A 26,068-nucleotide genomic window follows, 5' to 3' on the forward strand; every position below is an offset into this window, starting at 1 on the left:
CACGGGTCACCAGGCATCTCCCTGGCTAACTGCAGCCACGCCCAGCATGGCGCCACACTCCTCCCAAGCCCAGCTCCGGCATCAGGTCCCCCGAGGGCCTCCTGCAACCCCACCACCCCATCTTCCCGGCCGCCCGACAGTGGCTTCCCCAGCACTGCCGACAGGACCCGCGTCCCGACCCCAAGGACTCCTCGGGTCTCCGTGTCCAGCACGGGGCCTGGCACGGAGTCGGCACTGGTCCATGAGTGTTTATTGAGTAAATGCACTACTGGATAGGAAGTGGCTTAGAGTCCAGTGTAACGTGGCTGGCGGGCCTGGCCCGATGGAGGACGTGGGGCCTGCTGGAGGAGACCCTGCCCCCTTCCCCGTCGCCCTTGACCTTCACACACCCCCCCACCCCCATTCTGCAGATGAGAAGACGGAGGCTTGGAAGGGCAGAGCCGCCGGCCCAAAGTCACAGGCCCCCTCCTGCGCGCCTCTGCAGGGCAGGCAGGGAGGAAGCCCCGGGGCGGGGCGGGGGCTGTCCTACATTTATTGGGCGACAGGCTGACAGGAGGAGGGAGGGGTAATAACTTAAAAACCGGAGGCGACAGCGGCAGCCCCTCGGGAGACTGCTGAGGGGAAGGGGGTATTTACAAGGATTTCTACAAAGTTGCCCCGCGCCAGCCTGGGGCAAGAAGAGGGGTCCGAGCAGGAGGGGGCGGGAGGGGGAGGACCCCGCCTCTGTGCCCCTACTCCCGGCCCCCCATTCTCCAGTCTGTGGTCTCAGCAGCTCGCCCTGGCCCCCCGGCCAAGGCCCGAATCTCGAGCTGAGTTTTCCTCAGTTTCCCTTCCTGCCCCCCAAAGTCTCCGCTGGGTGAGGGGGACAGGAAGGCGCCAGCTTCCCCAGCTAGGACCCCCGGCCTTCTCCCTGCCTGTGGTCCCAGAGGACAGCAGAAGGGACACCTTGGCCCCGAGCCTAACTCGGGGAGACCAGCATGACAAGGGGAGGCCGCCCTGCCCGCCCCCTGCCCTGCGGCGGCCGCTAGGAGCCAAGGGCAGGGAGAGGAGGGGACCCAGGGCCGAGGCGGCTCAGAGCTCCAGGTCGTTGGAGATGCGGGTGACGAGTGTGCGGAAGGCCAGGGCGGTGCCGGCCACGCGGCGGAACAGCACGCCCCGCAGGCCCGGCCGGGGCAGCTGGCAGACCTCCACCTCGAAGTGGGACAGGGGCTCGGGCCCGCCCGCACCCCCGTGCAGGCAGGCCAGCAGGAACGGCTGCGGCTGGCGGCAGCGGCAGCGGGCGGCCGCGGTGGCCTGGCGCAGCGCCGCCATCAGCGCCTCGGGAGGCCGCGAGCTGGTCAGCTTCACACTCCAGGGGAATCGGAGCAGCCGGGGGGCGGTTTCCGCTTGATCCCAAGGTAGATGGCAACTGGGGGGGGGGAGACAGCAGAGGGGGAGACAGCAGAGGTCAAAGACTCCGGGAGAGGCGAACACCGAGGAGGGGACGGCCCTCCCCATGTCGGGCAGGTCCCTCGCTCTCCCCTCCCGCCAGGGACGGAGTCTCAGCCGGACACAGGGATGCCCGGGCTGGCCTGCTCCAGCAGGTGCGAGGTGTGTGGCTCCGGGTCCCTCCAAGTCCCTCCCTCCCGAGGAAGCCGCGCGCCCAGGACGCTCTGGCCCCACCTCCCCCGAGCTCCGAGGGCTGGCAGAGGACCTGGGCCCCTGAGCTGCCCACCAGCTGGCCTGGCCGCTGCACGCCGTGGCCCTCTCGGGCCGGCAGCTGACCGCACGGCCTACACACGGGTCCTTCTGGGATGACCCTGCTTTTCCCCGGCACCAACCTGGAGGCTGGTCTGTCTGCGGAAGGGGCATTTGGAAACCGCTGGTGACTTTTTTAACTAAAGAGAACCTCATTCGAGAGGCAGAGGGCGCTCCCCTCCGCTGTTCACTCCCCCAGTGCCCGCAGTGGCTGAGACAGCGCAGGGCAGCAGCTGGAGGCCGAGGACTCCAGCCGGGTCTCTGGTGTGGGGTGGGGGCGTCCTAGCTGCTGTCCTAACCTCTGGGCAGCACCCACCCTCTGGGGCCTCTCTGACTGTCCCAGGTGCAGCACGGCTGGGGCCGGGTCACGGGGATGGGAGAGAGATGTGCAGCCCCAGGCACTCAGAGCACCCCCCAGAGGCACTTCCAGACGGGGGCGCTCCAGCTTAGGCGGGCCTGACTCCACCCATCGGCTAGCTGGGCTCTGGCCAATGAGAGCACTCCGCATCCCTGGCCACTGTGATTGGGTCGAGGAGGAGCATGTGACCACGTTGGACCAATCAGAAATATGCTCTGGGCACAGTCCTGGGGCTGGGGGTGGGCATGTGACCTAGTCCTAACCAATGAGAGTCAGCCTTGGGGCTCCATGGGAACTACTGGGAAGGGCATCTCCAAGCTGGTGGAACGCCAACGGCAGGGCTTGGCAAATTACAGCACTGCCAGGTTTGTAAATAAAGTTTTATTGGAACACGGCCACCCCCATGGTTTTTGTACTGGGAAGTTAGAGCGGTGTTAGAGCTACAAGGCCGAACTGAACAGGCGAGCTGGGGGCTGGCGGGCTGCATCCGGGCTGGGACGGATACCAACGGCCCCTCCACCACTGCTGGTGGGAGGGGACGGGAGGCGGCACGCGGACAGGGAGGGGAGCTGGGACCGGGCCGTGGCCAGTGCTCGGGGGCACGGGGACAGGGAGAGGAGGGAGGGCTCGTGGGGCGCGCACTCACCTTGCGACCTCAGGTCCCCCGACTCTCTCAGGTTCGTCTGCGATCCTGGGGAAGGCGTGGGGGACAGAGTGTCTGACGGGGCCGGGATCCCGCCCCCAGCCCCGCCCTCTCCATCCCAGCTCTGAGCCCGTTAGTGCAGGTGGCAGGAAAGACACCGAGAATTCGGAAGATGAAAGGCAAGGGGCGGAGACACACTGACAGAGAGAAGGGACCAGGGACACCCGCGCCGATGCCTGCCCGACAGCCCCTCGGCTGAGCCGGCCTCTCACTCGTCTCGTTCTTTCTCTACTGGGATCGCGGCAGCCGGCAGACCACCCGTGAGCGACATGTTGCAAAGCATTTCCCGAGGGTAACCCCAGCCCTGCGTCACAGGAGGGGGCGCGAGGCCCAGAGAGGCTGAGCGACTTCCCCAAGGCCACTCAGCAGGTGGACATCTGGACATGCTTCTGGCCAGGCTACCATTCACTAAACCAGGAAACCGACACCTGGCGCCGCCATCAGAGCCCGCCCCGGGCCCACAGGCATGCACAGGTGAGGCCGGCAGGTGGAGCCCCCCCCCCCCCCCGCCCGCACACACTGGTGAGACCCGCAGGCAGGCGGGCGGGTGGGTGCAGGGTGAGGACGGGACTTACTGATCTTGGACCCCTGGGGCAGAGGGGCGCCCGAGACGCAGCGGTTAGAGTTCTGTCGTTTAGAGGGATCAAGGGTGACCCTGCAGGGTGAGGAGGGGGCGAGGGGAGACAGGGCAGGAGGCAGAGGAAGAGGAGGGTCAGGGAGCAGGAGGCAGAGCAGAGAGGACAGGTTAGGCCCCGGCCCCCGCCCGGCCCGGCCCCCACCGTCCTGCGGGGCTCACCTTCGGGTCAGTTTGGAGGTCAGCTTGGTGAAGAGGTTGGTGGTGGGGCGGGGCCGCCCGGCGGGCAGGGGCGCGGCCTCGTGGGCCAGCGTGGGAGAGGCGGGGGGTCCGTTCTGAACGCCCCCGCCGCCCCCGCCCCCTGCCCGCCGGTCCCGGACCTGGCCCCCATGGAAAGTGCTGCGGATGGTGGAGCCGCGGGCCAGGCGGCTCCGCTCCCCGGAAGGCGGAGCCAGGCTGTGACTGGAGGGGGAGGCAGGGGGCACCCGTGGGGTGCCTGAGCTGTGGGCAGAGAAAGGCGAGTCAGGGGAGGGCCCGGGGCAGGCCAGGCTCCCGCCCCTCTGAGGCTTTTCTGTCCCGAGACCAGAAATTCCAACCAGGCTAGCGCTCAGAGGTGGGGCTGCCAGGTGCAGTTGTGCAGGCTGTGCACTGCACACAGCCTGGTGTTATTTCACCGACTCTCCCCTCTCCACAGGCCGCCTGTCTTTGCGTGACTCCCTTGTTACTTGCCATCCACACCTCGGGAACCAAAGAATTAGACCAAGACTCTGCTGTCCGAGCACTCAGGATCCAGGTCCACGCGAGGGACAGAGGCAGGTGTCCAGGGCGCCTGCACTGAGGACAACGTCTCAGCAGGTGCAAACCTCCGGGAGGGGCCTCCTAATTCTCTCAAGACGCTGCTCCAGCCGCCACAGATGTTCTGACGGCAGGGGGCCAGACTTCCGGTTTTGATGTCCCCTGACCTTGGCAGAGGCCACCACCTCCCGGGCTGGCATCTGTCCCCCGAGTTGGGCTCTCGGTAACCAGCCCCTAAGAGTAAGGGCCTTGCGTAGGCACATCCAGCCAGCGACTACATTTCCCAGCCTCCCTTGCAACTGGAGGTGGTCACGTGACACTGCTCTGCCCAATGGGACGCGAGCAGCCGTGCCCGGTGCATTTCCGGGTCATGCCTTTTCTAAAGAGACAGCTGCTTGCCCTCCGTGCCTTTCCCCACCTCCCGCAGGCTGGAAGCAGCGGCAGGTGGCACAGAGGGGAGGCGGAGACCCCGGGTGACCACAGCAGCTACCTCTGCCTGGCGTCAGCAGATGCACCCTGGCGTCCATGAAGGACAGCGGCCAAGTCCACGAGTGAGGGGGCTCGCGGCCCCCCACTGGAAGGCCACATGCCATGGTGGCTACAGGCACACTCTGGCGTCTCCGCTCCTTGCTTGCTGCCGGCTGGGTGACCCTGGCCAGGTGCCCCGCCTCTCGGAGCCTCCCATACTGAGCTGTAACACACAGACCTAGACTTCACTCAGCGAGCCCTCGGGGCAGGAAGCAGCGCCCACGGAAGCTGGCACGCGGCTGCGGCTTCCGGAATGTTCTCTGGTCTCGCTTTTATTTCACAGCCGTGGAGAGCGCTCTCACTGGCTGCTAAGCGTCGGCGCCTGCGCCAGGGCCAGGGCCCGCTGACCAGGGTGTGGAGCTGCAAGAGCCTCAGGGCCGCTGTCCAGCAGGGGCCACAGAGGCCTCGGAGACGCGCCCAGAGCACGGGGCGGGCTGGGGGCGTCGGGGCTCAGACCTGAGCGGCCACAGGGCCACGGCTGTGCACGGCAGCGCTTGGGCTGAGCAGGTGCAGCCCCGAGCACCCCCCACGGCTGAGGGTGCCGCCCCCGCTGCTGCCATGGGGGCCTCTCTGGGCTCCTGGGCGGAGAGCCAGGGCCACAGCTTTCCTGGTGCTGGTGGCTGATCAGCTGAGGGGGGCACGTGGGCAGAGGCTGCCCAGGCAGGGTCAGACCCACACTCGCTTCAGCAGCCACCTCCATCATTCCACGGCGCGCGGGGGGGGGGGGGCTGCTCATCTGCCCCCGCCATACCTGTTTTCTTTGCCGTTTGGCAACAGGGAGGGGCGCTCGGCGCCGGGGCGCTCCGTGCACACGTAGGTGTTGCGGCGTGCCATCACGCTGGGGGGCAGGTTGTTCTGCGGGAGACACGGTGGGGGGGTGGCGTCAAGCGACCCCGCGCTCCTCCCCCTTACCCCGCTGCCCCACCTCCGCCTCCCCTCCCCGAGTCCTGCTCCCTGTCCCAGGTGTCAGCCCTGCAGCCTGGGTCACTCGGTGTGGCTTGAGCCGGCAGCCGGGGGAGCCAGCCCCAAAGTTGGCCTCCGGCGGGATCGCTCCCTCTTTGGGCGCTGGGAAGAGTGTCCCCGGGAGCTCTCTCTGCGGGAAGAGACCCACGACGGGGTCGATTTCCTTTCCGTCTCGTCCCACATCTGGAAATGCACCCCGTCAAGGTCACTGGCAGAAGGCAGTCCCTGGTATCGGCTCAAACTCTTTGTGTCGCGACCAGGTCCTCCTTGGCTGCTGTCCAGCTCTGGCCGTGTGGGGCACTGGTTGGGGCCTCCGGGCGTGGCCGTTTCTCAGGACACCAGACTCCCTCCCACGCTGCTAATTCTCTTTATGCTTCCCTGGCTGCTTCCTTGGGGCTACCTTGCTGTCTTCCCCAGCCCCTTCTGTGCGGGCCTGGGTGAATTCCAGCGCCCGCTGGCTGAGCGTCCCAGACTGAGGCTGGCAGGGCCGTGCAGCGGTTGAGCCCCCGAGGCCCACGCCGGCCTCCCTGACATAGCGCCGCTTCCGGCCTCCGCGGCTCCAGGTCCGATCCAGCTCCCTGCCAGCGCGCCTGGGAAGGCAGTGGAAGATGGCCCAGGTGCCTGCGCCCCTGCCGCCCACGGGGGAGACCTGGATGGAGTTCTTGGTTCCTGGTTTTGTCCTGGCCCAGCCCGAGCTGTGGTAGCCATTTGTGGAGTGAACAGAACCAAAAAGTTCTGTGTCTCCGCCACGCGTGAAGATTCTTGAAGGAGCCCATCTCATAGACGTGAAGACGGAGGCCCTGCCCCCCGACTCCCACTCTCGCCGTCGAGGCCACGACCCTGGGCCTGTGCTTTTCAAGGCCACGGGGCTGGTCCCGCACCCCTCTGGGCAGCGAAAGGCTCTTCCGGAAGAGGCCACGGTCCCCGAGTCGGATCTGGAATTCCCCAGGGCTGGCAGCTCGCGGGGTCCCCCAGCCCTCCCCAGGGCTTTGCAAGGAATCCCGGGTAACCCCAAGGTCCGTAGGAAACCCCTCCAGCCTCCTCCAGCCTCGGGAGGAGCACGGTTTGCCGAGGAGCTGCCCGGGGGGCGGGGACTGAGCGCAGAGGCCCCGCCCCCATCAGCTCAGCTGGCCCCGGCCCCGCCCCATCAGCTGGCCCCCACCCTGTCCGTTTGGCCCCGCCCCTCCCCCCGGCACGCCACTCACGGGCGCGCTCGTGCTGTCCTTCCGCCGCTCCGGGATCTCGGCCTTGTTGGGGTTGTGGGCGCTGCTGACCATGGGGCTGGAGGGCGGCAGCCCCCGGCTCCCGCTGCCCCCGGCCCCGCAGCTCGCCTTGCGGCCCGCCAGCCGCTCTTCCTTCAGCTCCGCCTCCCCGGTGCTGGTGGGGCTGCGCTTGGGGTGCAGGGGGGCGGGGGACGGGCCGCCTGCGGAGGGAGGGGTCGTCAGAGCCAGTCCTGGTGAACCTGGGAGCCCCAGAGTCCCTCCCAGAAGCCACGATTCCCAGGCCCCGGCGTCTGCCCAGCACGGGGACAGCCTGCGGCCCTTAGAGGGGAGCGGCTGGGGCCGGCCTCTTGGGACAGCAGGTGAAGCCCGCACCCGGACACCCGCATCCCGCACAGGCCCCAGTTCCTGTCCCGGCTGCCCCGCTTCCGATCCAGCTCCCTGCTAAAGCCTGGGAAAGCGGCAGGGGATGGCCCAAGAGCTTGCGGCCGGGCACCCACGTGGGCGAGCCGGCTGGAGCTCCGGGCCCTGTCTCAGCCTGGCCCAGCCCCGGCCGTCAAGTCACGTGGAGTGAGCCAGCAGACGGAAGAGCTGTGTCCGTCTGCCTCCCAGCATTTCCTCAGTGGAGCAGCACGCAGCTGTGAGGAAGGACGCGGCGCGGGGCCGGCCCACCACGCAGGCGGGGAGGCAGGCACGCTGGCGCCTGGAGCAGCCCCCACCTGCTGCATCCACACCCGCGTGCCCGGACACGCGCATCCCGAAGGCTGCCATTCGTATCAGACAGGGAGAACCTACGAACTGTATGGCCCTCTCTTCTCTCCTTCTTTTTCCGTTCTACCCTCCCCGCCCCCCATCCATCCGTGTTTGTATCTGAGTAGTCACAGAGCACTGCCGACCACAGATGCCTCTCCTGGCTCCAGCCTGACCCTGCAAAAGCTCTGTCTCTCCTCTCTCTGTACCTCTCCCCTCTCCGCCTTTCAAATAAGCAAGTACATTTAAACAACTTTTATGTATTTTTTAAATACAATAATACACTCTTGGCTTCACACAAGTCATCCATTTTTAAACTTTTTTAAAAAAGATTATTTATGTGAGCAGAGAGCAGTTATAGAGAGAGGCAGAGACAGAGAGAGGTCTCCACCTGCTGCGTCACTCCCTGAATGGTCCCAGTGGCCAGAGCTGCGCTGATCCGAAGCCAGGAGCCAGGTGCTTCCTCCTGGTCTCCCATGCAGGTGCAGGGCCCCAGGCACCTGGGCCATCCTCCACTGCTTTCCCAGGCCACAGCAGAGCTGGAGTGGAAGAGGAGCAACTGGGATTCGAACTGGCGCCAATATGAGATGCTAGTGCTGAAGGCAGAGGCTTAACCCACTGGACCGCAGAGCTGGCTTTTCAAATAGATAAATCTTTTTTTTTTTTTTTTTTTTTTGACAGGCAGAGTGGACAGTGAGAGAGAGAGACAGAGAGAAAGGTCTTCCTTTGCCGTTGGTTCACCCTCCAATGGCCGCCACGGCCGGCGCACCACGCTGATCCAATGGCAGGAGCCAGGTGCTTCTCCTGGTCTCCCATGGGGTGCAGGGCCCAAGCACTTGGGCCATCCTCCACAGCACTCCCTGGCCACAGCAGAGAGCTGGCCTGGAAGAGGGGCAACCGGGACAGAATCCGGTGCCCCGACCAGGACTAGAACCTGGTGTGCCAGCGCTGCAAGGCGGAGGATTAGCCTACCGAGCCGTGGCGCCAGCCTATAAATAGATAAATCTTAAAACAACCCAGAAAAGTGCTGGGGGCAGGCGCTCAGCCCGGAACGTAAGACGTCTGTGGGCTGGCACAGTGCTTACCCGGCACCGCTGCCGCCCCAATGCCGCCACCTAATACGGGTGCTCATGGAGTCGGGCTGCTCCACTCAATCAGCTCCCAGCTAAGGGTCTGGGAGAGCCACAGAAGATGGCCCGAGTGCTTGGTCCCCTGCACCCACATGGGAGACCCGGAGGGAGCTCCTGGCTCCTGGCTCTGGCCTAGCTCAGCCCTGCTCCTTCCAGCCATCTGGGGAGTCTCCCGTCTTTCCAATAAGTAAATCTCAACAGAACCAAAGACACCGTGTGCCTGGGTTGAAGACCCAGCCCTGGCTCCTGACCCAGCTTCCCCGCGGGCCGACCCTGCGAGGCGGCAGCCGCGGTACAAGTCCTTGGGTCCCTGCCGCCCACGGGGGAGACCGGGTGGCGTTCTGGGGGCTCCTGGCTTCAGCCTGACCCGGCCCTGTCTACTGTGGTCATCTGGGGAGTGACCCAGCGTGTGGAAGATCACTGTCTTTCTCCAACAAAAATAAAGAAATCCGTTTCTTTGTACATTTAAAGTTACCGTCCCCTACCCCAGGCCCTCCCGCTCAGGGCTGGAGCTGCGCCCGGATGCCCCCTCCCCCACCCTGCCGAGGAGGGGGTAAAAATGCGAGGGAGGCGGAGAGCGCCCCGGCGGGTCCCATGGCGCCCCCTGGAGGTACCAGGTGGCCCGGCAGCAGGCCGCTGGCTAGGACAGACGGCACCTGCACCCGGCCATGGCAGGTGGTGTGGGCGGGGCAGCGGGATGTGGTTGCCAGGCAACGGGAAGGCGGGAAGCTTGGGCGGGACAGGAGCCACTGCGTGGCTGGGCCGGACCGTACCAGCGAGGACCGCCGGGAACGAGGGAGTCCGCGGAGCTGGGGGTGGGAGGGGTCGGCGTGCGGGCGGCTGCACGGGGCGGACGTGATCAGCAGCCGAGGGCTCGGGGTCACAGATGGACTTTTTGGGTAATAGAAAGGTCTTTGATGGGCGGCTACTGAGTGGTACCCTTGCAACGGGTGAGCTGTGTGCTGTGTGCATTTTCTCAGTCAAGCGGTAAAGCAGTGGAGAGGGTGTCAGACCGGGGTGTGGGCAAAGCCCCCAGCTGCTGTGTGGCAGCGACCGAGCTGCCCAGTTTCTGCAGCGAGATCTTATCAGCTGCAGGACCTGGGGTGCCATCTGCGCAGCTTCCTGTCCCGTCAGTGTTGGGGAGAGGCCAGAGGGCCGGCTCTCGGCAGCCACTTTGTACACCCTGTCCTCCTGTGCCCTAGATACGCTGCAGGAATCCCAACTGGACTCAGAGCAGAGCACTGAGCCGGAACAAAGTGGGCCAGAGGGCCTGGCCACCGTCTGTGCTGGTCTCACGCGTGAGAACCCCGGGGCTGCGGGTCCCGGACAAGATGAGGTGACAGACCAAACAGAGGCCAGACAAGCACAGAGCGAGAGGCGCGCGGCTGCCCTGAGTGCTCCGGTCCATCGGCTCACTCCCCAGATGCCCCAGGGCTGGGCCAGGCTGAAGCGGGAGCCTAGAAGTCCATCCGGGTCCCCCACTTGGGCGCGACCGGAACCCAGGCGCTGGAGCCATCAGCTGCTGCCTGCCAAGGTCTGCGTGGAGCAGGGCTGCGCCCAGCACTGGTCACAGGCGTCCTAACCGCTGGGCCCAAGCCCCAGCCTGCTCCTCCCCTGGGTGCCCCGGGCCCCGCTCCGGGCAGGGGGCACTCACAGAAGTCGCTGTGCCGGCGCTGCCGGTGGTAGGTGGACGAGGAGCCGCGCTGCCCCTTGCTGTGGCTGCTGCCTTTGCTGGAGCTCGTGCCGTTGGTGGTGTCGCTGGGCGCCCGCACCCGTGCCAGGGCCAGCCCTGGGGCGCCCCGGTCCCCACCCTCCTGCAAGAGAGCGGCTGTGCTTCAGCCCCGCTCCTCCGCCCTGGCCCCGCCCCCTCTGCCCTGGCCCCGCCCCTCTGCTCAGGCCCCGCCCCTCGGCTCCACCCCGCCCCTCTGTCCTGGCCCCGCCCCCTGCTCAGGCCCCGCCCCTCTGCTCCACCCCCGCCCCTCCGCCCTGGCCCCACCCCCTGATCAGCCCCGCCCCTCTGCTCCACCCCGCCCCCACCTGCCCCACCTCCACGCCCTCTGACCTCAGTCTTCCTGCCCAGCAGGAGGTAGGTGGCGGTCACTTCGTTGTACTTCTGGCTGGTCAGGGCCTCTTTGATTTCCTCCCGCGTGTAGCCCATGCCCACCATCACCTCTGCAGAGCGGTGGAGAGCCGGTTCAGCCTCACCGCGCATTCGGGCGTCGCTCGGCAGCGCCCCCCAGCGGCGGTCTGACTGTCCTCAGAGACTGTCCCTTCCCAGTCACCAGGCCTCGGGTCAGGGACAGCCGATGCACAAGCCGAGGGCTGCCGGGAACAGGAGGGGCGTGCCTTCTCTCCCCGACAGGGCGGCCAGGCTGCCCTGGGACAGGTGCCCGTCCTGAGTGCTGGATCCGACCGTGCCTGAGGCCTTCTTAGCGAACCGCAGGAACACACGGTCACCCTCGGGTCCCGACCCTGACCCACGGGCGGCAGTTCCACACGGTTCAGCCTGCCCGTCCCTGGTGCGGCCTGTTATTGTGAGCGTCTGGGGTAAGCCAGGTGAACCCGAGCTTTCTAAGTTCTGGTTACCGCAGGCAGGCTGGGGCGGGGCCTTGGCTTCCCCTGCTGGGCAACAGGGGTCGGGACGAAGGGGGGGCAGGAGGCACCGGCGCAGACCCCCAGCGGCTCGGCTCGAGCTGGCCTAGGAGTTTTCTGAGACTTCTCTCCTGCGTGGACAAACTGCACTGTGACGTCCCTGACCCCGCTCCTAGATGGGCTCCTGGCTGCTCCCGCGGCGGTGAAAGCCACAGGTGGCAGGGGACCGACAGCGCCCGGCGGCCCCGCCCCTCACCGATGCGCTTCGTGTCCCCGAGGTCCTCCTCGGGCTCCGTGTATGGCGTCAGCTCCTCGCCCTCGTAGCCGATGTTCATCCACTTGTCTTTCATGATTTGCTGCGGGGTGAGGGGGGCTTCAGAAGGAGTGGGGAGATCGCCGGCCCGGCCCAGCACCGCCCCCACCCCTGGGGGGCGTCAGGATGGAGAGAGGCAGGCAGGGCGGGGGGGGGGGGCAGCCGGGGCCAGCTCACCTCGAGCGGACAGGGGCAGGGCGGTGGGGAGGGGGCCGCAGCTGGCACACTGGGAGCGGACGGGGGCAGGGCAGGGCGGGGGCGGCCGGCTCACCTCGAGCGGACGGGGGCGGGGCAGGGGCGGGGCGGCCGGCTCACCTCGAGCGGACGGGGGCGGGGCGGGGGCGGGGCGGCCGGCTCACCTCGAGCGTGCAGCGTTTCGCTGGGTTCAGCACCAGGAACCTGCGCAGGATGCTCTCACAGTCCGTGGACATGTAGAAGGGGACGCGGTACTTCCCGCGCAGCACGCGCTCCCGCAGCTCCTGCGGGGACGGCGGACTTGTGGGCGTGGCCTGGGCTCCCCGCACACGGCACGCACACGGGCACGGGGGACACCCAGGCCCCCGCAGGCTGCACACCCACGGGCACAGGGGACACCCAGGCCCCCGCAGGCTGCACACCCACGGGCACCGGGGACACCCAGGCCCCTGCAGGCTGCACACCCACGGGCACGGGGGACACCCAGGCCCCTGCACGCTGCACACCCACGGGCACGGGGGACACCCAGGCCCCTGCACGCTGCACACCCACGGGCACGGGGGACACCCAGGCCCCCGCAGGCTGCACACCCACGGGCACAGGGGACACCCTGGCTCCCTGCACACACTTTGGGGGACACCCCGGCTCCCCACACCCTACACACCCACGGTGCACAAGGGACACCTGACCCCCACCCACTGCACACCCACGGGCATGGGGGACACCCTGGCTCCCCGCATGCTACACACCCATGGCGCCACGGGGGACACCCCGGCTCCCTGCACACACATGGCGGACACCCCAGGGTCCTGCCCACTGCACACACAAGGGGGGACACTCGGCTCCTCCCACATGCTCACATTCACCCCTCATTGTCTCTCCAGCACAGAGGCGCACGCTCCGAGCCCCAGCAGGGACCCAGGCTCCATCTGTGACGTGGGACGCGGTGGACACCGTCATCTCCCTGAAGCCCTTCTCAAGCGACCCAAGCATTCACTCAGAGGAAGCCTCACAGAGCAGACGCCAGTCCCAGCGAGGCAGGGGCCGCTCAGGAGGCCGGGTGACCCCCGCGGGCTGCCCCCGCGCCCCGGCCAGCACCTCTGAAGCTCCTGGCAACGCTGGGTCCGGGGCAGGCGCTGTTTCCACACCATGGGCAGGGAGAGCTGCCGTGCCTACCCTCCTGCCCCCCAACCCCCGGGACCGGGCCACAGGCTGGCCCTCCCTGAGCGCCTGGCGCCGGCTCTCAACTCCAGCTTCCTGCTAACCCCGGGGGCAGGGGCCACGGCTCCAGACCGGCGAGCCCCAGGTGCCCACCCGGGAGGCCCTGGCCCCACCAGGACCGGCCCTGGCCACTGTGTACACTTGGGCAGCAAATCAGAGATGGGAGCCCTTGCCTGTCTGTCTGCCTGTCTCTCAAGTTGATTAAAAAAATTAAAACAAAAACCTGGCAGAGACAGCGGGGCCTGGGTCAGGGGTCACAAGGCAGGAGGCCGTGAACTTGAATAAGCGTCCATCCTTGGCCAGGCACACAGGTGTGCAGCGTCACACACCTTGCCACCTGCCATCCAGGTGAGGAAACACCCGCCCACAGGGGTGAGGTCACCTGCCCTAGGGCAGAGCTGTGCGGTGGGCCCGGCCCTGCTCCCAAGGAATCCAGAGGCTGGGAATTCAAGAACCCCTATCCTGCATTCCAGGTGTTTGGAGGCGGGGGTGGGATGAGGTCCCAGGGCGGCCCAGCTTCCTGAGAGGCGCACAGCCCAGAGCTGTCCTCAGCATACCAGGACGCGGCACGCAGGCCCTGGCCACGTGCTGGCCCCACACTCTCCCAGTCTCCATAGCCACAAGTCAATAAGTGGTTTTTGTCTTTTTATGGATTTATTTACTGGAAAGGCAGAGTTAGGGAGAGACAGATCTTCCACCTGCTGGTTCACTCCCCAGATGGCTACAGCAGCTGGGGCTGGAGCAGGCCACACAGGAGCCAGGAACTACATCCGGGTCTCCCACATGGATAGCAGAGGCCCCAGGACTTGCCCCTTCATTGGCTGCTTTCCCAGGCACACTAGCAGGGAGCTGGAATGGAAGTGGAGCAGCTGGGACTGGAACCGGCGCTCATATGAGATGCCCATATCGTAGACGGTGGCTTTACCTGCTGCACCACAGCGCCGGCCCCTACCTTTATAACAACCCAGGCTGTGGCTTGGGGTGGTCGTCCCGGGAACCAGACCCAGGCAGCTGCATGACCATGGAGCGGACAGCACGGGGCACACCCAGGCCCCCCAGGGACGCTCCCAGCCGTGCCCTGCTGCCCTGTCTGGCCGTGAGTGGAGTCAGAGCTACCGGGAGGGGAAGTGCAGAGCTGGGGGTCTCTGGCTGTGCGCCCCCTGGTGGGGCACTGCGCATGCCCAGAGCCTTCTGCGGGGCGGCTGAGCCTCTGTGGCTCCGCGTCTGATGCCACGCCTGCTAATGCTCCTGGGACGGCGGCCGGCGACAGCCCAGATGGGAGACCCAGGTGGTGTCCAGCCCCTGGTTCAGCCTGGCCCAGCCCTGGCTGCTGCAGCCCAGGGAGTGACCCGGGGGCGGGAGGCCTCTCTGCCTCTCCCCTTCTCCAACTCTGCCTTTCGGATGAATTCAGAAGTCTTGAAGGAAAGCCTGAGGGCGCCTCGGATGCAGGAGACAGTGAGCTGGGGTCTCGCAGGGACCTCCAACCGGGGCAAACGCCGCTGAGGACGTCCTGGGGGGCGGGAGGCTGGGACTGGCTGGCTACCTCCCGCGGGGATCTGTGTGGCCTACGGCAGCCTTGCGGACCAAAGGGGCACTGCCCGTCTGCCCAACCCGCTGCCCCCTCCGTGGCCTCCTGGGACCACCTTGCGTCACTGAGCGCCGTTTGCGAGGCAAACCCACAGCGTGGCCTCCACGAAGGCAGCCAAGCATTTACACAAAGCCTCAACGCGGCGGACGCCCAGGGCTGGGCGAGCCGGGAGTCTCACCCACAACCTGTCAGCGGGAGCCCTGACCAGCATGGAAGGCCTACAGGGGCCCCACCTGACCCCGCCCCGCGGCACGCCACGTGACTTTGGCCAGCCCCGCCCCTCACCATGCCTCCATCATTTGCCACCTCCCTGCGCCACGCCCCACGCTATGTGCCCTCTAACTAGCCCCGCCCCCGACCCTGCCCCCATCATGTGCCCTCCAGCTAGCCACGCCCCGGTCCCACCCCCATCACGTGCACCCAGCCAGCCCCGCCCTGGCCCCGCCCCGCACCTTGAGGTTGTGCCCGTCGAAGGGCAGGGAGCCGCTGACGAGCGTGTAGAGGATGACGCCCAGGCTCCAGATGTCCACCTCCGGCCCATCGTACTTCTTGCCCTGGAACAGCTCCGGGGCGGCGTACGGGGGGCTCCCGCAGAACGTGTCCAGCTTCGAGCCCAGCGTGAACTCGTTGCTGAAGCCGAAGTCTGCGATCTTGATGTTGGCCTCGGCGTCCAGCAGGAGGTTCTCGGCCTGGGGGCAGAGGCAGAGCGGGCAGACGGGGGCTCGCGGGCCGGGAAGGCCGGGCTCTGCGGCCGCCCCTGCCCCGGCCGCCTCTCCCACTCGAGGTCCGTCCCGCCGCATCCGCGGAGCGGGGAGGTCACCGCCTCTCCCATTCGGGGTCCATTCCGGGGAGCCCCGTGTCGCCGCCTCTCCCACCCCGGGTCCGTCCTGGAGCCCTGGCCTCGGCTGCTGACCCGGGCTCTCCAGGAATCCCCCGCCTGGCCCTGACCCTCCGCCTGCCCAGCCGCCCGAGTTCCACAGACGCAGGAAGGGCGCGCGTTATCCCGCACACGCTGCAGCCCCCCTGTGCACAGGCCTCGGGCGCTCCGCACGAGCGGCGGCTAACGGGGGGTCACCCGCAGATTCTGAGAGGATCTTGCTGCACCCCCTGGCTGCCTGCGTGCAGCCGCTGCTCCACGGGCGGCCGTGGAATGAGGCGGAGGTGCCTGAACGCAGTGAGCACGCAGATACTTGGCGTGAGCTGCCGGATGGGACATCCGCGCCTTCGAGTCCCAGGGCGCTCACCTCACGCCCCAGCAGGAACCCGGCCGGGCAGGGGTCCACACTGTCCAGGGGTCCAGCCCAGCCTGGGCGAAGGCGCTCAGAGAGCACTCCCAGGACCCTCCGCCAGGGGGCGCGCAACCTCCAGGTTAATCCGCACCACCTGTTGCGCCCCCAGGCAGCGCAGGTGCAGCCGCCTGGCTGACCAGCAGGTGCTCACGCCTGCGCGGCCAGTGACGACAAAGTGAGTGCGGAAAAGCCCACAGCACCTAATGCGAGCCTCTTGTACCTTTTTTCCCCATCTTTCCTGCAATTGATTTTTATTGGGGATTTTACAAAAGAGCCTGTCTACAATGGATTGGAATGTTTTTCACTTTTAAAAACTTGGGTTTACTGGGGCCGGCGCTGTGGCACAGTAGGCTAAGCCTTATCCTATATGGGCGGCGCCGGTTCGAGTCTTGGATGCTCCACTTCCGATCCAGCTCTCTGCTGTGGCCTGGGAAGGCGGTGGAAGATGGCCCAAGTCCTTGGGCCCCTACCCCTGCATGTGAGACCCGGATGAAGCTCCTGGCTCCTGGTCTCAGCCTAGCCCATCCCAGGTCGTTGCGGCCATTTGGGGAGTGAACCAGCAGATGGAAGACCTCTCTCTCTCTCTGTCTGTAAACTCTACCTCTCAAATAAATGGATAAAATCTCTTTTTAAAAAATTGTTTATTTACTTTACCAACTGAGAAAAGAGAGGGAGAGAGATCTCTCATCTAGTGGTTCACTCCTCAAATGCCCACATTAGAGGGGGCTGGGCCAGGCCAGAGAGCTGAGAGACAGGGATTCACTCGGGTCTCCCACAGGGGTATCAGGGAACCCCGTCCCTGAGCCATCACAGCTGCTTCCTGGGGTGTGTGGACGCAGGGGTCGGGAGTGGAACCCAGGACTCTGACAGGAGACGTGGCTCTCTGTGTCCAACGCCTGTGCCTGGAAGTTTCTTTTTTGCACAATAAAACAAATCTGGTCTTGTCTTTCTTTCTTTCTTTCTTTCTTTCTCTCTCTCTCTCTCTCTCTCTCTCTCTCTCTTTCTTTCTGACAGGCAGAGTTAGACAGTGAGAGAGGGAGAGAGAGAAAGGTCTTCCTTCCTTTGGTTCACCCCCCAAGTGGCCGCCACGGCCGGCGCTGCGCCAATCCAAAGCCAGGAGCCAGGTGCTTCTCCTGGTCTCCCATGGGGTGCAGGGCCCAAGCACTTGGGCCATCCTCCACTGCACTCCCGGGCCACAGCAGAGAGCTGGCCTGGAAGAGGGGCAACCGGGACTAGAACCTGGGGTGCCAGCGCTGTAGGCAGAGGATTAGCCTAGTGAGCCGAGGTGCCGGCCATCTTTTATTTCAAGAAGTGGTCCCCTAAAGCCCGGAGCGCAGGGCTCAGCATATGGTGCCAGAACGGGTTGATGTGAGCCCCAGGCTCGCCCATCCGACGTCAGCTAAGTGCGGTGCAGCTCTCTGCACAGCCCGTGGGGGAACGGGGACGCCCAGAACACGGGGTCTCCAGAGGGGGCTGCCCCCGCTCGGCGCCAAGCACCCTACATGGCCCGGCCCCGCCCAGCACAGCCTCAGTGGTGCCTGTCCATCTCTCAGGTCCCCATGGTTTTTAAAACGCTGCAGGCCGTGTGACTGCGCGGCCTGGAAGGCCACACTGGCAAGGATTCCAGAATGTTCCGCAGCCTGGGAGCCGCCGAGGCCCCGGGACTCTATCGCCCCAGTGTCCTTGGCCACTGCGGCCCAGGGTGCCTAGGACACTTTGTTTCTTTTCCCTTTGCTCAGGTCCCGCCCCCACCTGCTTCCCCTCCCCCGCCCGCCAGCCTCCTGTGGCCACAGAAGCTTGGGAAACTCAAACAGCGGGGGTGGGGGTGGGGGGTGGGACTTGGGGATGGGGGGGTCTCAAGGTCACGGTGGGGGGCTTACCTTCAGGTCCCTGTGTACAATGTTTTTCTGGTGACAGTAATGCACAGCCGATACGATCTAGGGGGAGGGGGGCAGTCCGTCACTCTGAGCCCCCCGCCCGCCCCCGGCACAGGCCAAGCCCCTGGGCGCACTGACTCGGGCACTGCCACAGACACCTGTGCGACCCACGTGCACACAGGCCCCCTGGGACACCTGTACAACCAAGTCATCACGACCCGCCCCTTTCAACCCACACCCGGGAGCACCTATGTGCTCATGGTGCCCCTGGAGGGAGACACGCAACCCCAGCCCGCCCCGGACGGCTGGGTCAGGGCCCCGCCCACGCTGCCATCACACCCTTGCTCTCAGCTGCCCTCACCTGCCGCGTCCGGGCAGCCTGGCCGGGAAGGCAACCTCCAGAGCCCGCCCCAGCCCCACGCGCCTGGCCGCCCCCACGCCTGCGAGCTTCCACACGCCCGTCTCGCATCCTGACTCACGCCCTGGTGCCCACGCAACCGACACCCGCACACCCTGAAGATCCTCCCGCCCGTCTAGCTGAGCAGCTGCACCCCCCTCCCCCACGGCGCTGGGGCTGCTCGTTCACCCCCTCCCAGCCAGGGACCCAGCCCCAGCCCCGCCCTCGGTCCCACCCCCGTGCCGCACCTGTCTGAACTTGGCCCGGGCCTCCTTCTCCTTCATGCGGCCATGGGACACGAGGTAGTCAAACACTTCTCCTGCGGGGCAGAGTCGGGCAGTCAGAGCAGGTGCGGGACGCTGGGGGCGCGGGGGCGGGGCAGAGCCCGGCTGGCAGAGCAGGTGCGGGACGCCGGGGGCGGGGCGGGGCGGGGCGGGGCCTCACCTGCGCTGGCGTACTCCATCACCAGGTACAGCGTCTTCTCCGTCTCAATCACTTCGAACAGCTTCACTGCGACAGTGGGGGGCATCAGCCGGTTAGGTGGGAGGAGACCCCCACCCGCCGCCTGTACGTGGTAACCACCGAAAGTGCTGGCCCTAACCTTCCCCCCAAGAACCCTCTGTGGCTCCCTACTGATCGCGAGATTTGCCAGACTCCTGGGCCTCACTTCCCACTGCGCCTCTCACGGTGAGGCCGGGTCCCCGGCGCCTGGCACGGAGCAGCCACACGGCAAGCTGCACCAGGGACGGCCGAGCGAGAGTGCCAACCCAGCTCCCGGGCCAGGCAAGCTGCCTCCCTCCCTCCGCCTGCCTAGGTGTTCAGGAGGCGTGGGCCACAGTGACGGGGAAGAGGGCTCCGGGTCCCACCTGGCTGTGAGAAGCCCCGCCCCTGCCTCCGTGGCCACGCCCCGGCAGCCCCGCCCCAGCCTCGGCCCCGCCCCTGCCACACCCGGCCCCTCCTCACCGATGTTGGGGTGGTTCAGGCCTTTCATGATACGCACTTCCCGGAACAGCTGGGCACGGACAGAGAGGCGACAGAGGTCAGGAGGCTGAGCGGCCTGACCGGGCGGCCGCCCACTGCCCCCGGGCCCCTCCCCGCCGCCCCTCTCCCTGGGGGGGCCTCACCTTCTGCAGGCTGCTGGGGTTCAGCTGGGTTTTGTCGATGATCTTGATGGCGACCTGGAGGTGGAGGAAGGAGTGGGGAGGTCACGGCGGCACAGCCCTGACCTGGAAGCAGTCTCCCCACTCGGCTCGCGCCAGGGGGTCCCTCCCATCCCCTGCCCGGGCCTCCGGGCCTCTGCACGTGTCACTACCGGGACACTCGTCCCACGCCACGGCCCCGGGTCAGCGTCCTGGCTGCTCGGCCTCTGAGGCAGCTCCCTGCTCGCGTCTGCCCTGGGAGGCAGCACGGGATGGTCCACCCACGTGGGGGACCCGGAAGCAGCCCCTGGCTCCTGGCTCTCCCTGGCCCAGCCCTGGCCACTGCAGCCACTTGGGGAGTGGACCCAGCGGATGGAAAGCTTCTAACTGCCTCTCAGATAAACGCGGTGCCAGGCCCGCTATGTTCCCGAGGGCCTTGGGGCGGGGGCAGTAGACGCAGACGGGGAACCCCTCATTCCTCGTGGGGGAGAGGGCCCCTCGGCCTCCCTCCCAGCTCCCGAACGCCTGCTTTACAAACTCCTGTCAAGCTCCTCTGCCAGCGCGCCGCGATCATCTGGTTCCTCTGCTGTCATCCGGGAGGCGCGGGGACGGAGCGGGAGTGGGAGGAGAACTCCGCCGCCCCGGGCGCCACCCAGCCCTCTCCGCGTGCTAAGCTCGGGGTGGAGTCTCGTCCCTGTGGGCGCTCCCGTGTCTCCGCCGCTGCTCTTATGGCCAGACCGGCGTGTTAACGACCTCGCCCTCGAGTGTCCCCAAGAACTGGCACAGACCCGGGAGCTTCCGGAGAGTCTGCTCATACGTCCGCCAGGGCCGGGGCCGGGGCCATTCATGGGTGTGAGGGGCGCGGCAGGAGCCCGTCGGTTCTTCTAGAACTGGGCATGGGGCGTGCATGGCAGGGGGGGGGGGTGCAGAGGGACCCAGGAAAGCGCCTGTGTGGGAGCGGGGGGCTGCCCATCTGGGAACCCTGTCCGTCCACACGTCCTTTCTGCACTAACACTGATGGGCAGGCGGCCAGTGCCAGGCCGTGGACACCCGGGGTGGCTCCGAGGCACCAAAATCCACCAGGCAGACAGGGAGCTGACCGGGCCACCCCGGGAACACAGACCAGGCCTGTGCCGCTGGCCCAGGGCTCCCTGACCCTCTTAGCCCCGGACCCCACCCCCGCGCTCACCTCCCGGCCGGTGAGGATGTGCCGGGCCAGCTTGACCTTGGCGAAGTTGCCCTTGCCGATGGTCCTGAGCAGGCGGTAATTGCCCACGTGCGGCTGCTCCTCGGGACACGAAGCAATGGAGTTCCGGCAGCGGGCGCCCAGGGAGCGGCTGGACCAGGACGGCCCCTTGTCCGAGGAGCGGCCGCTGCCCAGCGTGCCATGCTGGGCGGGGAGACGGAACGTGAGCCCGCGGGCCCCGTGCTGGCCCAGGGGACCCGGGGTACGCTGGGAGCCGCCGTCTCCCTCCACGGAAAGATGCGTCCGACAACAGAACACCAGGGACCCACAGCATCCAGGTCCCGTCCCCCCCCGCTTCCCGGGTTCCTGGCGGCTCCAGTTTGCACTCTGGACGCTGTGGCCTCCAAGCCCGGCCCACGCTCGCCCCAGGCAGCCCTCAACGCCTTGCCCCAACCACCAGCAGCCCCAGCACCCCGTGTCCTCACTGCCGTCACCCTGAAGCCCCCAAAATGCACTCCAAATCCAAAACAAATGTGCTGTTCCCAGGGGCCAGCGTCCCCTCTGCAGTCCCGGCTGTTCCTCTTCCAGGCCTGCTCTCTGCTGTGGCCCGGGAAGGCAGTGGAGGATGGCCCAAGTGCTTGGGCCCTGCACCCGCGTGGAAAGACCTGGAGGAAGCTCCAGGCTCCTGGCTTCCAACCCTGGCCACTGTGGCCATCTGGGGAGCGACCCAGCGGATGAAGACCTCTCTCCCCGTCTCTGCTTCTCTCTCTCTCTCTCTCTGCTTGGCTGCCTTCCGAATAAATTCATCTTTTTAAACTCAAGGCATTCTATTCCCACCTCACTGCCCCGACACCTGACAACATCGGCTACCCACGGTCGACTGCGGTCTGCAGACCTGGCACAGCCGACTCCGGGCGTGCATAATTCACAAGTTTCACACGATCTTTACAACGGTGAGTTCCCGCGCCGTCCTCTCGCATTGCCAGCTACTCAGGCGCCGCTGTAGCTGAGTTACAAACCACAACCAACACACCCAGCACTGCACCCAGCGGGCTGGGGACTGTCCCTGGCGAGGGGCAGCGACCACGTCCAGTCCCTGATGCCCCAGATTCTGCTCCAGGCCGGAGCCAAGTCTGCACCGTGCCCCAAAGTCCCGGTCCCCGGACCTCCTGTCGCCCAGGCCACCGTGCCTCGCCGCCCCTGACCGCTGTGTTCCTGCCGCCCTGTCCTGGCCCTTTGGGGCCGTCCCCTGCCCCCGCGCCGCCTAGGCAGTCACCTGCCTGCTCCACGCGCTGCCCTGCCCCGCCCGCAAGCCCCAGAGACTGCGCCTCCCTTTCAGGGCGGCCAGAGGCCCCAGCCAAGGCGGCTCTGCTCGGACCTGTGGCCCTCCCAGGACCGGGTGAGAAGCCAGACAAAGGGAGCTGAAGAAGGCAGGCAGCCAGGTGGCCAGTGAGCCCTGCTGGGCCCCTTGACCATCATGCCAACGACCAGCGCCTGGCACTAACGCAGCGCGAAGCCTGGTGTGGCACCATCACCCCCATTTTACAGGTGGGGAAACTGAGACCAGGGCCAGGCAGCTTCACAGGGGCGCCCTGGGGTCTTCCACAAAGAAGCTCCTCCCCTACCTCTCACTCCATGAGAGCCCAATGGGGGAGGCTCGGCCGGCCGGGAAGGTGCGGGTCAAGGTCATGTAACAGCCACCCTCCCCCAGCCCTGGCCACTGATGCAGGCGCCACACTGACCCACTTTCTCCAGCCAGGACCCCAAGGCGCAGGCGGGGCCAGTCCATGTCCAAGGTCAGGGGACTGGAACCCAGGCCTGCTGTGTCCTGGGCCCGGGGCTCCTCCAGGAGGCTGGGAGGGGAAGAGATCCCCGTCGAGATAAGGCCTGGCGGATGCACCCTGCTGCTGGGTGGTCCCAGGGGAGGGGGCAGCGTGCGGGATGCGGCCTCTCTGAAGGCGTCGGGGTTGAAGGACCCCTGCAAAGGGCAGCTGGGGCGGTGGGTGACGAAGCCCCCAAGGGACGGGGGTGGGAGCTAAACTTGGCTGGCATCACCAGCTGGCCCGGTCCCCCCAAGCCTGGCTGGCACCCCAACACAGCACCCTGTTGCTAGGAAACCTGGAGAGGGTGGCCCCCTGGTGGGGATCCCTGGCACTAGGGGTGGGGAGCAGGACCCCACACAGCTGTCACCATGGTAACCAGGTAGCCGGGAGAGGGCTGCAACCTCGGATTCTAGAGATACTCAGGTGAGCCCAGTACGGTCAACAAGCAAACCTCAGCCACCCGGGCTGGAGGGGAGTGACCGTGCCGGTCATCCCAGGGCCCCGCTGGCCCTGGGCACACTGCTCGGCCACAGCTGGAGGAAGTCCCAGCGGGAGTCCCATTTCACAGACAGGAACACTGAGGCTGAGAGCGGAGGTCCCACCGCTGGGGAGGGACAAGAACTCGGCGTGGCCCAGTGTCTCTGAGTAATCAGAGCGGTAATAACAGAGTGAGAGCAGGGCCTGGCCGTGTGCTTCCTGCTCCCACGAGCTCCCGAAACCGGCCAGGGAGGCACTGAGAGCCCCGCTCACGGCCGAGGACACTGGGCCCCTGACTCACCGCTGCGGGCCGGGCTCCACCCACACCAGGGCACAGGTGGGCCCCTCGTGGCCCCGATCTGAGGACCCCAGGTGCCGTGGTGGCTGGGGAGGGGGGCAGGAGGGGCTCCCAGGCGACCCCAAGGCGGAGATGTGGCCGTGGTGACAGCGGAGCAGGAGGGGCAGACACGGGCAGGGGTCTGGGCTAAGGGGTGCGGGGAGGGGGGACAGAGACCTAGCAGAGGCTGGGGAGGAGCCTGGGACTGCTTGTGGGCAGGGCTGCAGAGGAGGGACCTGCGGGGCTCCGGGGGCAATGCCTCCACCAGGGGGGCTCTGGGTCCTGGAGGAGGAAGGGGCGGCCCAGGGCTCTGCACCTGCCGGGCCACACATCTGGGCAGAAGGCTCCCGGCACACTGACCCCATGAGCAGCTGCCCAAAGCCGAGGCACACAGGTCCACCCAGGAGTCTTCTGGAAGCAGGACCTGGAGCCGGGCCTTGCAGCTGGGGACGGCCCAGCAGTCGGACACCCCCGCCCCCGCAGGGCATGGGAGCCCTGGGCGCAGGAGGCGTTGGGGGTCTACCAGGAAGGGCGGCCAGGGTGTTGGGGGGGGCGCCTGCCCAGAGCTGACAGGGAGGACAAGGCCAGGGTCAGGCCGGTCCAGGGCCTAGAAACCCGAGCCGGGACTGGGGGCCTGGAAGTTGGAGGCCAAGGCTTCTTGGGAGAGGAGGAGGCCAGAGAGGGTCCCGGGGCGCTGGGAACCCGGGCACGGGGCTGCTCGGAGGCCGGGCACCAGGCCTGGGCGTGGAGGCACCTTGAAGATGCCAAACAGGGCCCTGGGCCGCGGCGAGGTGGGGACCACCCCTCTTGTGAGGGGCTGGCCCCCGGCGGCCGGCCAAGGGGCAAAGCGCAGAGCCAGCACCCAGACCGGGGAGGCCAGAGCCCAGAGCCCGGGCAGCACAGAGCCAGGCCCCGCCAGCACAGGCCGGCCCTGGGCGGGGGTCCGCGAAGGGGCGAGTTGTGGGCGCCGCCGGCCCGAGGGGGAGACGGCTCCGAGCACGCCAGGGAAGGGAGGGGCTCCCGGCGGGCCAGGGAGGGGGCTTCCTGGAGCGAAAAGCCCCGAGCGGAAGCCGTCCGCAGAGGGGGCGAGGAGGGGTCCCGGGAGAGGGGCGCCCCGGGCGTGGGCCCGGGACGAGAGGCCTGCAGGTCCGGGACAAGGCCGGGTCGGGGTCGGCGCGGCGCCGGGCTCGGCGGCCGGACCCAGCCAGCGTCCCCAAGGGGCCGGGCCCCACTCACCGTGTCCGAGGTCCGATCGTTGGCCGGGGCCAGCGCCGTCCGGGAAGACATCTTCTCCAGGTCCCGGGGGGGCAGGGGCGGCCGCGTGGGGGGGGCGGGGATCCCGGGGTCCCCTCGCTCCCCCTCCCCCCCCGCCGGCCTGGGGACGCGAGCTCAAAAGCTGGGCGCCGTGGACGCCCGGGTCCGCGCCGCGGGACAGGGGGCAGGGCGGGGGAGGGAGGGGCCGCCGAGGGTCCTAGTGGCCCCGCGCGGTGGGGGCCCGGGGCGCCATGGGGGCGGCGGGCGGGGGCCGGGGAGGGGGCGCGGAGCCGGCCGGGGCGGCGGCGGAGGGAGGCGGCGGAGGGGCCGGGAGGAAGGGACGTCAGGGGGAGGGGCGGGAGGGGCGGGGCCTGGAGACCCCGCCCCCCGCCGCCGGCCCTTAAAGGCGCAGGCCCGGGCGGGTCCGGGGCTCTGGGGGCGGAGGCAGGTCCGGGCGCGCCAGCGGGTTGCGTGCGCTCACCGCAGCGCAGGGATAGACAGACCCCCGAGAGGCGCGGAGGGGGAGAGGGACGGGCCGACCCGCAGAGGCGGGCAGAGAGCCAGGAGATACGGGAAGACACAAAGACAAGGACACAAAGAGGGGACCCCCGAGGGGGAGAGAGGACAAGAGCCGCGCCCCGAGGCGGGCCGGGCCACGCGCCTGAGAGGACGCGGGCGGACAGAGAAGCCCCCCCGGGGCAGGCCCGGGCAGGGCCCACGCTCGCCCCAGCCAGGAGGTCCAGGCCGCTCCCCCGACGGAGCACCAAGGGCGTGGGGGGTCAGAGAGACAGGGCGAGCCGGTGTAGAGCTGACTCACCTTGGCCACCCCCGGAGAGTGCCACACCCCAGAGTTAGGGGCCAGAGTGTCTTCCTCCCGGGCCCGCAGCCCCGCCCGTGGGACCCCCCCAACACACCCCACGTCAGCCTCACTTTCCCAGCCTGCAGAAGGAGGGGGCCGTGTCCACACGGGCAGGGCTGCGGGCCAGCGGTCCCCGTACACAAACCGAGCCCAGAGAGGGCAAGGGCTTGGCCAAGGCCACACAGCGGTCAGGCTGGGATGAAGGGAAGAAGGCCCAGGGGTCTCTGCCGCCGCGCCAAGTTTCACATCCTGCCTCCACTTGCGTGGGTGTGCGGAGAGCAGCCGTGTGCTGGGGAGTTTGGGAACTGGAGCTGGTTGGTAAATACAGCCATTGGAAGAACTAAGTTGCACGGATGTACAGTGAAACAAATGCTACGGAAAACAAAGGAGCCGCAAACCCATCGCGCCCTGATTATTTGACTGTATCCCACTGCCGTCGGCGATCCTGGGTCACTCTCGCCCGTGTGTCTGCACAGGGGAAGCAGTCATGTCGTCGGGGTCGTCTGGTTGCCTGCCCGGGGAATACAGACACCATGGCAGTTATCAGATGCGACAGCCGGGTCTCCCGCCTCCGCCCTGCCCCGCCCCAGACACCTGGCCGAGAAGTGGCGTCCGTGGATTTGGTCCCACATAGATTGGACCATCGGCCCCATTTACAAACGAGGAAGCTGGGAGAGTGACAGGCAGCCAGTGAGTGCAGTGCGGAGGTCTGCATCCAGTGCTGCCCCAACGCGTCCAGGACATGGGCTCTTAACCCCCGGGG

At 67.3% G+C, this 26,068-nt stretch overlaps 1 protein-coding gene across 3 annotated transcripts; it reads right to left on the reverse strand.

Moving 5' to 3' along the window:
• Positions 1-233: 233 nt before the first annotated feature.
• MARK4 (microtubule affinity regulating kinase 4) lies at positions 234-24,765 on the reverse strand. 3 transcript variants are annotated; one of them, XM_070062114.2, is made up of 18 exons: positions 24,429-24,765; positions 20,559-20,759; positions 19,355-19,408; positions 19,194-19,242; positions 18,675-18,740; positions 18,479-18,549; positions 17,837-17,893; positions 15,120-15,356; positions 12,023-12,142; positions 11,607-11,706; positions 10,821-10,930; positions 10,413-10,572; positions 6,864-7,081; positions 5,447-5,550; positions 3,595-3,873; positions 3,374-3,453; positions 2,742-2,786; positions 1,206-1,408 (listed from the first exon to the last, which is right to left on the reverse strand). In XM_070062114.2, the coding sequence occupies exons 1-18, from the start codon at positions 24,477-24,479 to the stop codon at positions 1,344-1,346; spliced, it is 2,067 nt and encodes a 688-aa protein (XP_069918215.1). In that variant the 5' UTR covers positions 24,480-24,765; the 3' UTR covers positions 1,206-1,343. The 3 variants fall into 3 exon arrangements, with proteins under 3 accessions (XP_069918214.1, XP_089176199.1, XP_069918215.1); XM_070062113.2 differs by lacking the exon at positions 3,374-3,453 and having other exon boundaries at positions 234-1,408; XM_089320073.1 differs by lacking the exons at positions 3,374-3,453; positions 19,355-19,408; positions 20,559-20,759; positions 24,429-24,765 and having other exon boundaries at positions 234-1,408; positions 18,675-18,735.
• Between the last annotated feature and the right edge of the window lie 1,303 nt (positions 24,766-26,068).

Source organism: Oryctolagus cuniculus, chromosome 18 (assembly GCF_051225735.1).
Source record: "Oryctolagus cuniculus isolate XC-2025 breed Fujian yellow rabbit chromosome 18, ASM5122573v1, whole genome shotgun sequence".
In the NCBI taxonomy this organism is placed as follows: domain Eukaryota; kingdom Metazoa; phylum Chordata; class Mammalia; order Lagomorpha; family Leporidae; genus Oryctolagus; species Oryctolagus cuniculus.